The 13,254-nt window shown below is 37.1% G+C and overlaps 1 protein-coding gene across 1 annotated transcript; it reads left to right on the top strand.

Annotated features, from left to right (window-relative positions):
- The first annotated feature begins 2,575 nt into the window (after positions 1–2,575).
- LOC116029637 lies at positions 2,576–9,559 on the top strand. Its single transcript, XM_031271684.1, has 13 exons — positions 2,576–2,828; positions 5,584–5,777; positions 5,881–5,967; positions 6,064–6,170; positions 6,442–6,492; positions 6,614–6,785; positions 6,865–7,305; positions 7,383–7,856; positions 7,943–8,155; positions 8,239–8,427; positions 8,535–8,695; positions 8,837–8,953; positions 9,025–9,559. Exons 1-13 carry the CDS (start codon positions 2,576–2,578, stop codon positions 9,557–9,559), a joined length of 2,994 nt encoding a protein of 997 aa, XP_031127544.1.
- Positions 9,560–13,254: the final 3,695 nt, after the last annotated feature.

Genomic DNA, 13,254 nt, shown 5'->3' with positions numbered 1-13,254 from the left:
CTTCTTAAAAAGACTTTCTAGAACCTTAAACTTACCACTCAATCACTCAATCTAATTCATCTCATTTAAATATCACTAAAACAAATTAATAGAGTTGTCAAATTAGGTGCAGAGCAGAGAGCATTTCTGGTTTAACATGATGAAGAAACAGAAGAACATATTGATGAATGGAATCAATTACAGCTCAGGTGTACAAAGCAAGGTTATATACAAGAAGCTAAGAGGCGAGCAGTAACAAATTAGATTTCCTACTATGATATACACACAAAACACAATGTGACCTTGAATTAGGTTCCTTTGTCTTTAAACACTCCCCTCAAATTAGAGCATGTATATCATATGCACCAAGTTTGTTATAAATATATTCAATCTTAGCACTTCTTAAATATTTAGTAAATATATCATCTAATTGATCATTAGAACCTAGAAAAGTAGTAATATCTCTAGATGCAACTTTGTCTCAAACAATATGACAATCAATTTTAATTTGTTTCGTTCTTTCATGAAAAATTAGATTTGACGCAATACATAGAGCTGCTTAATTATGACAAATGAGCTTCATGGACTCTATTGTACAAATTAACTTCAATTTAGTAAGGAGGTTTTCAAGTACATAAGTTCACATGCCTTGAGGGTCATGGATCAATATTCAGCTTATGCACTTGATCGAGAAAAAAACATACTTTTTAGTTTTTCTAGAGATTAAGTTGTCACGACGGAAGATGAATATTCGGATGTTGACTTTCTATCCCATGAACATCATGCCTAGTGTACATCTGTGTAGCAAGCCAGTGCCTGACGATTCAATTAGCAATGAATCTCACTCTCATGGCAATCCAATCCTAATTGAAACATTTTATCGAACACATAACATATAAGTTTTCTTCTAATATCATTTTTTCAAAACAAGCTTAGAATTGAGGGCAGTGTGTCAATAATTCTCAAGCATAATTGGACCCTAATTATACAAGAGTCCACACAAAATACTTAATGCACAACAAGAACCATAACCTACTCAATACACATTCACTTAATGCATTTGGATTCATAAAAGCATCTATAACAAGAGAAAACTCAATACAAAGCTTAATAGAAAATCTAGTTTTTCATGATTTGACTTGCAAACTAAAAGCACAATGAAATTATATGTATTGAAACTTGAAACCACAAAGTAAATCAAAGGAATTGAAATGTAGGTAATGAAAGCTTAGCTTATCCAATGTTGATTGAAGATATAAGTTTGAATCGAAGTTGTAACCGAATTGTAATATTAAATTGAAAGCTAATATAACCTAACAACCTAAAGCTATTTTAAGTGGAGAGAAGTTAGAAAGTGAAAATATCAAAAGTGCCCCTGAAATAACTATTAATCCCCATTATAGTGGTTAGAATCGTACTTCATTATAGAATATTAGGCCCGCTCATGATTGACCTCATGGTCATGAGTTTGGTCGTGACAATTTTATTCTGCGCAACAATTTTGATTTCTAAGTCAATATTCACCTTGTAGACGTTCAAATTAGACTTTGTGATATTCATAAAAGTTGTACATTTTTTAATTATATTTTGAAGGCCATTTGAATCAATTGATTTGGACTATATATAATTATATACTACACCAGATATGATTCAAATGTCAACACATCACCTAGTAGATCAAGCAAAACAGAGCAGAGTTTATCACGTTGGCAGTCACGGTCGTGAGTGTCAGCGTGACATTTTGTTCTCACGCCAAAATGCATGTTTCTTCATTTTCTTTACTCTTTTGTGTTCTTGTATTATGTTATAGTACTTTCAACTCACTCTTTTTTCACTTCCATAACCTTTTAGGACTCTCGAAACACATCTTTGTACCAATATGACTTCAAAAAAATATAATTGATTTCTGATTTACATTATAATAAAATAAATGCACTTCTTTAAACTCTCACGACTCTCGAAACACACCTTTGTGACAATATGACTTCAAAACACAACTAATTGTTCTCAAATTTACATTAGAGCAAATTGTCATTTTGTTCCATTGACTATAGGGGTCCTGTTAATTGCAGTCCACGACTTTCAAAACTGTTAATTTCATACCTTAACTATTCAATTTTTGTCAATTTCGATCACTCCGGACAAATTACCGGCCAAATGTCGCCGGAAAGTCCTAAACCCTAAAATAACAAGGGTATTTTGGTCATTTCACACTCTTGTCTTCTTCTCCGGCGACCTCCCACTTTTTCTTAAATTTTTCCGACGACTGTTGCTTATCACAATTGAATGAAACGAAGAACCGTCCATTTTGGGAGAATTTGGGATGAAACGCAATGCCCATCATTCCTAATTCAGAATTGAACTAAACTTGGTCACTTATATCCAATCCAGAAAAGGACACACTTCATCAAGCTCCAATAAGCCTCCTAAATCAACTTCGGGAATGGAAGCTAACAAAGAAGAAGCTTACCTACAAATCCAAGCTGCTCACTGCCAAGCTAATCACTTCAGCCAGAAGAACCGAGTTGCACCGCCAGAGAGGGAGAAAGACCATCTGCCATAGTCGTTGTTCGGAAGGAGCTAATGCTGACATTCAATGCCTCACCGTAAAATAGGGGAACCATCCCCGGGAAGAGCTGAGGTCACTGGTGGTCCTGCCCACGTCGAACGGTCGAGAGAGGCACGACCAGATCTGCTTGCTCTCCGGGATAACGGAGGTCTCCGAGGAAGAAAGGTGGGAGCAGTTCACTCTCGTCTGCTGGTCGCTGCTGTCGGGAAGCTGATGTCGTCGATCTGCTACTCTGTTCATCGCGAAGGCGTTGCCGGAAAAATGCAAGAAAAAGTGGGAGGTAGCCGGAGAAGAAGACAAGAATGTGAAATGACCAAAATACCCTTGTTATTTTAGGGTTTAGGACTTTCCGGCGACATTTGGCCGGTAATTTGGCCAGAGTGATCAAAATTGACAAAAATTGAATAGTTAAGGTACGAAATTAACAGTTTTGAAAGTCGTAGACTACAATTAACAGGACCTCTATAGTCAGTGGACCAAAATGACAATTTTCTCTTTACATTATTTTAAAATCAATGTCTCCAAATTCCCTAAATGGCACATAAGAATCAAATAAGCACTTACTTAACTTCAAATTACACTAGTTGTTTTTTTTCCCCCATAATTCAGTCAATCACTTTTTACATCTCCAATTACATTATTAAATTTCTCTCAATTTTAATGTTCTTTCTTAATTATAATTTCTTTTCAAGGGGTAAAAGAATATATAATTATCACAACTACATAATTATTAAGTAAGAATCAAATAAGTACTTACTTAACTTCAAATTAGCGCACACCCGTATGAATTTGATATTAAATATGCACATAAAAATAGTATGTAAGAATGGACACTCATCATCTACACTAGTTGCTTTTTTTTCCCCCATAATTCAGTCAATCACTTTTTACATCTCCAATTACATTATTAAATTTCAAGGGGTAAAAGAATATGTAATTATCACAACTACATAATTATTAAGTATGAAAAGAGGAGTACAAGTTTCTACATTAATATGTTTCAAACTATTATTAAGATCTAGTAATACATATATACTATTAATATAAATTGTCAAAATTAAAAAGGAAAAAAATTAAAGCAAAATAAAATATATGAGTATCTGATCACATTGCTAATTTAACTTTCAAGGAAGCATGCATAGACTCATCTATAAAATGGGTGTTTCATGCCCCAATCACATAGTATCAATCATGCAGTGCATGCATATCGCTTTTTAAATTGAAGAGAGTAGTATCACTCCCCTATTTTGTCAAAATGTTGCTCTAAGTAGCATTCATTTTGCATTAAAAACACATTTATTTAGGCATTTTACTTGACAAAATTGTTAAAGAGGTCAATATTTAGTGATAATTATATTAATTAATCCCCAATTATATCATGAATGACAAAGAGACTTTCAAAATTAAATGTTAATCATTTGAGTAGAGCTTAGGTTAAACTCTAGGTTTACACACACACAAACACACACACACACATATATATGGGTAGATCAAATGAGAACCACTGATCCCGTATGAATGTGCGAATTGCACAATCAAGTATCAGTAGTTACACAATAAGGCATTACAAGTTACATAATTGTAATTACAAAAATATCACTGTATGTTTTTTTAAAATATTTTACAATGTGTTTTGATAATAGTTTTTCAGGTACACAATCAATTATGTGCCAATGCACAATCAGGTATTAGAGATTGACAGTTGCACAACCAGACAATATAAGATGCACAATGGGTAATTCGCAGTTCTCAATATGAAAACCATATAGAATCCAATTTATATGAGAACCACTCCCCATGTGAGAATATGGGGAGAAATCCAAACCATTGATCTGCAAGATCTGATGGATAGGAAATCAAGTAAAAAAGAAGCAGGGTCATTTTCATAAATACTGCAAACTTTTGAAATTTGTAATTTGTAATATTTATAAAAATAACCCATTTTTTTCTTTATTTTAAAACGTTAGATTTACTAGATGGATGATTTGGATTTGTGCACAGCTTCTCACCTAGGACATGGTTCTAATGGGAGTGGGATGTTAGTTACACTTGTATGAGACGGTTTCATGGATCTTAATTTGTGAGACGGTCAAATATTAGAAAGTTTCTTGTTATTTATAGTAGCAATCATATATAATACTTATTACAGAAAATTGAATAACAATTTGAAATAAATAAATTGTTACTTATAATAGATATTATAATATTTATATATGAAATTGTGATACTATTTAGGATAAAATAATTGCTAATAATGATAAATATTGTAATACTTATAACCAAAATTATATATGATATTTACAAAGTGTTATTCTAATGTAAATATTGAAATATATGCGAAATGTTATTTATTAAAGAAATTGTAATACTTATTGTAGAAAATTCAATACCAACTTGAATTAAAGCTAAATCGTTACTTAAGATAGATAATTGTAATACTTATATGTGAAATTGTAATATTATTTAAGACAAAATTAATTGTTACTAATGATAAATATATGGTAATACTTATAACTAAAATTGTGATACTTACACATTTAGTGGTTTACCATCGGAGCCGTAAAGATTATTTGCATGCATTAACTTTTAAACATATTTATTATTGACATAACATAAGCATTTATTGACACGACTACAATTGAATTAGGTTGAAATAATTTAGTTGTTGGAAATGTCACTCCAAACCCCATACTTGAACGTATGCTGATATATGCATGGCACTTAAATTTCAAATTTCGTCATTTATCGTTGACGATCCATAGCTATTCTCATTCTTTCCATATATATCGCTGACGGGCGCGCGTGCTCTCTCTCTCTGTGTCTATAAATAGTATATTAACTCGCAAGCTAGCTAGCTAGCGTGAAATTAAACCACTTGTTGAAATTACGGTGATCATCAAGAAAGGATCGGAGCTTTTCTGCATTTCATTTGCACTTCTTGCAGGTGTAAATGGAAAGGGGAGGCCGGCCTCGTGCTCGGAGGTTGAAATGTAATTTCTTGGGTAGGATTCAGTTTTCACTTTTCTTTTGCATAGTGGGAGTGGCCTTCATATCTTTTCTGGCGACGTTCTTCTTGCCCAATCCTCCTCCGCTTGGAAGACTCGAGGATTTCTCACGCAATTACCTGGAAGATAATGCCAGGTTTGAGCCTTATAAGCGTCTTGATAAGTTCAGGCGGGAAAACGCCATGTTTTACACACTCCGCTCTGTAAAACTCAAACTTGGTTTGGTGAGTTAATTAATTAGCGTTAGTTCATCATTTTCTTCTTCACTTTCTTGCATCCTAATCCCTAATTATTATTCATGCTATATTGATTCTGTTCCGTATGTAGGTTTTTACGCATCTTTTAGTTGATCCATATCAAGATTTGATGATTAGTTTTGCATCAGCGTTGAAGGAGATTGGCCATGAATTCGAGGTTGCTTTGCATGCCAAGTTAGTTGGGTGAATAAATTATATGCATGTATCTAATGGTCTTAACTCTTAACATTATATTGTTTATCTCTAATCTAAGGTGCTCACACTTGAACATGGTCCTATGGGTTCTGTATGGAGACAAGAAGGAATTTCCGTCACTACCGTAGAAACTACTGATGGAAATCTGAAAGTAGATTGGCTAAAGTATGTCTCCGTCTGATCTGGTTTTAACTTCTAACATTTGATAGTTTTTCTTTTTAATTACTTAAGATTAGTGCATTATATTGATTGTTTCTTGTTTTCTTTCATTCCATTGCAGAAATGAGAAACATTAATTCTTCTGTGAATTTAATTTTAGACTACATGAAATCAATCTGATCTGCTTGATTATTTCTATATATATATATATCATCTATCAAATTGAATTGAGCTAATTTCTTGTTAAGTAACTTTATTATTTAATGGTTTTATGCAGCTACGATGCTGTGTTTCTGAACTCATTTGAAGCTATGGATATCCTGTCTTGGTAAGAAACAGATTTATACTATATATTAGCAGTTGTTTTAGGAGTTTTAAAGTATCTTAATTGAAATCTGATCTCCTGTTTGTTTTACACTTTGAGTGTGTTTTGTGGTTACTACATACAGTCTTATGCAAGAACCTTTTAAAAGTGTGGCTGTTATATGGACTGTTGGTGAAGGTGAACTTGCTGCCCGATTGAAAAAATATAACTCGACTGGCCAGAAAATGCTAGTTGATAGGTGGAGAAAAGTTTTCAAGCGTGCCAATGCTGTTATGTTCCCAAACTACAATCTGCCGGTACAGACAAATTTATTAACTTCATTACCTGACCCTGAATGATATGTAATTTAATTGGGGGTTTGGCTTTTCCTTTCAGATTGCATATTCATTATGTGATACTGGGAACTACTTTGTAATTCCAGAGCTTCCTATTGAAGCACAGGATGATTACTTTCTGAGTGATTCGAAAATATATGCTAAGATGGGGTGTGGCCCAGAATGCTTCATCATTGCACTTGTGGGAAGCCAACCCCTTGTTTTACTACCAGTTTTGCAAACAGTTGAAAATTCGAAGAATCATCCTCTCAAAATCATTGTCTTTGCTGGACCTTCTTCAATCATTAACCAAACTTCCTACTTGTGGGAAGCTAACTTCACATTTGCTGGAGATGAAGATGCAGAGAGGATTTTGAGATTGAGTGATATCGTGATATATGCATCGTTCAGTGAAGAGCAATCTTTCCCATACATTTTGTTAAAAGCAATGCTCTTTGGGAAACCTATAGTAGCTCCAGACCTGTCAATTATCAAGAAACATGTAAGTGCAGCTTGTCAAAACTTGTGTGCTTCAAAACAACAAACTTTTATGATGATTTTGATTTTGATTTTTGACAGGTTGTTGATGGAGTGAATGGCTTTCTTTTTCCAAAGAAGGATGTCAAGGTTTTAACTAAGATAATGGGCCGTGTAGTTTTTAATGGAAAATTGTCACGTGTGGCTCGAAATGTTGCATTTACTGGACAGCATATAGCCCTCAACCTTATGGTTTCCAAGAGTATTGAAGGGTATGCTTTGGTATTGGAAAACATTATCAAGATTATTGTTCCACCTGGAGGAGTTGCAGCAATGTATCAGGCCCCTAAGTTTCTACTGCCAAGACGGAAGTGGCTTCTTTCTGAAACAGTTAATAAGTATGTGAGCAGAAGTTTTAGGACCCATAGCTTTTTAAACAAGTTTGAGAAGCAATTTAATCCTATTCAGACAGAGAGTTCAATGGATGAGATGGACCACATTATTATGAATCATTTCTGGGATGAAGAAAAAGATTTACAAATTGCAAATAGCATCAAGGAAGCAGAGGAGGAAGAGGTAACTAACTGATTCTCATTCTTGTTCTTTCCAGAATTTACTCTGTTCATAATATAATTGTTTCCATTTGGATTTGATGGATGCAGCTAGAAGGCAGAAATGTTCAACGAAAAAGGGGAACATGGGAGGAAATATCCAAACTTCTAAAACAGGCTGAGCATTTTAGGAAAGTTTTGCATGAGAGGGAGTATGGGGAGCTTGAAAGGAGAGGCCAACCATTGTGCATATATGAACCTTATTATGGAGAGGGGACCTGGCCATTTTTGCACAATTCATCGCTATATCGAGGACTTGGGCTTGTGAGTAGTCATCGTTTTGTTCTTCGTCTACTATATATATATACTACTTGTCTTAGCTTAACTGTTGATACATTTGCTGGCAGTCTACTAAAGGACGCAGACCTGAATTCGATGACATTGATGCACCTTCTCGTCTTTCACTATTGCGTGACCCTTATTACAGAGATGTCCTTGGTGAATATGGAGGCTTCTTTGCCATTGCAAACCGGACTGGTCGCATACACAAACATCCTTGGATAGGTTTCCAATCTTGGAGAGCAACGGCAAGAAAGGTTCGATCATTTGTTACTCTTAAGTTTGATATTTTTCTTATAAACCTAGCTAGCTTATCAGAATAATATTTATTGAATTTAATCTCAATTCTGCGTGGATTAAGCAGGAATCTTTGTCTAAGATAGCAGAAACATCATTGTTAGAGGCCATTGAAGCACTCAGATATGGTGATGCTTTGTTCTTCTGGGCTTGCATGGACAGGGATCCCAGAAACCCACAAAGACAGGATTTCTGGTCATTCTGTGATGCTATTAATGCTGGAAACTGCCAGTAAGACTGCTGACATTAAATTTTCTATTTTTTTTTTTCTGAAATGTGTCTTTCATGGATGGATGAAGAGCTTATTGGGGATTTCTTTGTTGATTGAAGGGATGCTTTCTCTAAGGCTATGAAGCAGATGTATGGTATTAACCTGCAGAATTTTAGTGCTGTTCCTCCTATGCCTGCTGTTGGAGGCAATTGGTCTGTGAGGCATAGCTGGGTTTTACCAACAAGATCCTTCCTAGAGTTTGCAATGTTTTCTAGGTAGATACATTGTTAATTTGGCTCTTAATTCTTGGTTTTTGCACCTGACAAACTCTGGCATTGCATTGCAGGATGTTTGTGGATGCACTTGATTCACAATTGTATGATCAACACCATCAAAGTGGATATTGCTATTTGAGTGTAAGAAAGGAGGACAAGCATTGCTACTCTAGGATGCTGGAGTTGGTTATAAATGTGTGGGCGTATCACAGTGCAAGAAGAATGGTGTATGTGGAGCCAAAGAGAGGGAGAATACGAGAAGAGCACAAATTGGAGACGAGGAGAGGGAAAATGTGGGTGAAATGGTTCCACTACAGCACTCTAAAACAAATGGATGAAGAACTGGCAGAGGTAGCAGACATTGATCCACCGGGGAAGCGGTGGCTATGGCCATCCACAGGTGAAGTTGTGTGGCAAGGTATCTTGGAGAGGGAGAAGCTTCAAATGGAGAAGGAGAGAGAGTTGCGGAAGAAACAGAAGGAGGACAAGAGGTCAAGGAGGAGAAAACGAGGCCACCGGGAACATTTTCAGGAACCATTGGGGGGAAAATATGTGAAGCCTCCTCCAGAGACACAAAATTCAACACATAACCGCCTAAACCACTAGTAGTAGTAGTTGATGCATACTTAGAAGATTAGTTCGTTAGATATATAGATGTTAGATTAGTTAGATATATAGATGATTTTCCTTCTGAATGATTAGTTTCGTTAATGGTGCCAAAGCTTCAAGCATTTTAATATGACTAGTGTTTGAAATGATGTTGGAATGAAATTACAGTTTAGCTAGATTGCATCAAATTCTAAAATAAATAGTTTTTTTTTAATACAAATAATTCTATTAGACCATTGAAGTTCAAACTCATGATATCTCATATGAAAGAACCACTACTTTGCCATTTGAACACAAGGTGTTTGGCTCTAAAATAAGTAGTTAAACTATATATTTATGGGATTTCTTTTTTTTTTTTGAAAACAATATTTATGGGATTTCTTATATAGGCTTATATAGGATACGATGGAACGTTGAATGCCACCTGGTGTTCTAAAATAAGTAGTTTTGTACGAAGCTTCGTTTGAGGACCATGCATTTCATTTATTATACACTTGTCCATTGTTCAAACCTTATTCCAATTACCTATCTATTGGGGTGATTAATACCGAACCTTAGAAGCTCGACATCCGATCACCTCGAATCTAGTTAATTAGATAATTCAAACTTACAATAACATGGTGAACGAATGGCTACTAAATTCTTTATACCCTTCTATCAATCCACCTAGTACCATAACTGATACCTACATCATACACAAATTTTACTGTGCACCGCGGTCCACAATGAATTGTGGACCATGTGCCAAAACGACGTCGTTTTGATTAATAAAAACAACGGCTGAAACGGTTCCGTTCCGCGCAACTGCAGTTCCCTTTCAACACTGCAGTTCCTTTTCGATATAAGTGCAGTGTTAGAATATTTTTATTCTAATATTATTGTGGTCCATGTATTAAGTGATCTGACCAATTAAAATTCCATTTTGATAGGTAATGGAATAAAACTTGTAACAGATCAGGGGTTATAATTCCTCTCTCTTTGACTTTCAAATGAGGCTATTTAAGCCTAATTAATTGTATGGGTTTATGGCCCATTATTGCCATAATTCCAATAATCAATATTGGAATGTCAATTTTATGTTGAGCAGGCAATATATAAGGACCTAGACTCTTTTCCTATCCTATCAGGGCCTAGACTCTTTTCCTATCCTATCACTTGGGAAACTTAACGTGAAAGACCAGAGGGAAAAAGAGTTCTGTAAATACTGAGAGTCAAAAGTGGTGAAGAAGACAGGGCTCCAAGCTTCATAGGTTAGTATTAACGCTTCCTATAAGAGCATTGGTTAAATCATTCAATGCCTTTTATAATTGATAAGGATTAATTCCATTGATGTATTTTTGTATGTATATGAAGTGTATGAAAATTAGATGAACAAGGGAAAGTAGATAGCAGAAAGATGAGCCCTTCAAACCCTTCTCATTCATTGCAATCACTGAATCTTTTTTGAGAGAGGAAAGAATATGGTTTCTCAAGTGTTTCTCGAGAGAGAGCCAAGAGAGGGCCCAAAGTCCCCTGTTTGAAGGGTGAGAGTCCCTTTTATAGGCCAAGCTAATACCCATATTCATATACTCGTATACGCATGAAATACGTAACACGCAGGGGAGTATATCCGGGGTATATTCCCTATCAAGTAGCCCCCCAGTCCGAGTCCTGACGTCGAGTCAACAAGGAAGGGGTCGGGCTGGAAGACTGGCCTTACGGTACGCGACTCACGCTAGTTGCCTCGTTAAAAACCTCGGGCTAAGAAAAAACCCAATGGGAAAAAAAAATCATAGCCAAGGAAAAAAGAGCACAACTTTAAGCGCCAAAGAGGAAGAGTTCAGGTGAAAGCTGACCATATAGTCTGTGACTTATGCCGGTTGCCTCGCTAAAAAACCTTGGACTAAGAAAAAACCCAACGGGAAAAAACCCTAGTCAAGGAAAAAGAGTACAACCTTAAGCACAGTCTTTTGGACTAAAGGGGCCGTCCGAACTCTACCGATCGAGGGATCGGATTTACCAATCTAGGGATCGGGTTTCACCAATCAGGGGATTGGATTTATTCAAGGCGGGATGCCGACCTGGCGGGCTGAATTGCCTACCTTGTAGGGCTTAAATCGAGATATGATCTCGGGTCGATGGTGGCAATGCCGACCTAATCGAGCTTAAGGTGCCGGTGGTGGTAACGCCGACCTAACCGGACTTAACTACCTACTAAGTAGGACTCACGTCGAGATATGATATCGGGCCGATGGTGGCATTGCCGACCTAATCGGGCTTAGTACATGATTAATCTGCATACATGATCATGCTACAATTTATAAATCAAAGCAAACAAGGGTAAGTCTTCCTCGTTGGTACGAAGACCGTAGTTTTTTTCAACTTTTCGGTCATAGCGTTTTTTCTGACCGCCGTCGTAATAGATCGGTTCGAGGACCGAGCGGGCACCTTACTCCCATAGTTTTTTCCGACTTTTCGGTCGTAGCGTTTTTTCCGACCACCGTCGTAATAGATCGGTTCGAGGACCGAGCGGGCACCTTACTCCCGTAGTTTTTTCCGACTTTTTGGTCGTAGCGTTTTTTTTTCGACCGCCGTCGTAATAGATCGGTCCGAGGACCATAAACGGGCACCTTACTCCCGTAGTGGGCACCTTACTCCCACAAAAGATCGGTCTGAGGACCATAAAAGGGCACTTTACTCCCGTAGTGGGCACCTTGCTCCCACAAAAGATCGGTCCAAGGACCATAAACGGGCACCTTACTCCCGTAGTGGGCACCTTGCTCCCACAAAAAATCGGTCCGAGGACCATAAATGGGCACCTTGCTCCCACAAAAGATCGGTCCGAGGACCATAAATGGGCACCTTGCTCCCGTTGCGTTTTTTCCGACCGCCGTCGTAATTAACTATGCCGAGATTTGACCCCGGGCTTACAATGCCGATGGTGGATGGACCGACCTAACCGGACTTTTTACATATACTTAGCTATTACAATTTTTCTAAGTACAATATTCTAATCTATACAAATTTTTCAATGTAAAATTAAATTACAAAATTTACAAATTGAAAAAAAATTTTACTGCACTTTCCAATGTTTTCACACCACCAGCGTGCCAGCCATTCACTCCCATATTTTAATTTGCTTTTGTTTTTGCTTTTCCAAAGCTTAACATAGCATGTGAGATTGTCAGGTACCATCCATCATCCACCATCCATCATCCACCATTTAGTTTCTGCTTTGCTATTGCCGCACCGCCCAAACAAAACAACCGCCGCCATCAACCAACCAAAATATTTGCATGTCTTCCCCACTTCTTTCTTTCACTCGAAATGATGGCGGACGGCGACGGTGGGCGACCAACCACGACAGCTCGCCGGGGAGAGAAACAGAGAGGATGGACGCGGTTTCTCACCATCATCCCCTTCGCCTGCTGTTTGGAGGTCCCTGAGAGAGAAGATCGTCGGCTGGTGCTGCCAGGCGTGAGGAAACCAGCACGAAGAACCCGTCGTCCAAGACCCAGCCAAAAACAAAAACAAGAAGAAGAAACGCAGGCCACCGAAGGAAATTTATGCTGCGGGAGACCAAAAAAAGCCAGCAAATCTAAGGAGTTCGCCGGAAATAAATTACCTCCATGCACATGGAAAATCCTTCGTTACCCACCACGGTTGCGCGAATGGCAGAGGATAATCTGATGGAGCAGCCCAAAAACAGGGAG

The sequence above is a fragment of the Ipomoea triloba genome, chromosome 9 (assembly GCF_003576645.1).
Source record: "Ipomoea triloba cultivar NCNSP0323 chromosome 9, ASM357664v1".
NCBI lineage: Eukaryota > Viridiplantae > Streptophyta > Magnoliopsida > Solanales > Convolvulaceae > Ipomoea > Ipomoea triloba.
Note: the sequence above shows the minus strand (reverse complement) of the source record. Positions and strands in the feature narration are given on the sequence as shown.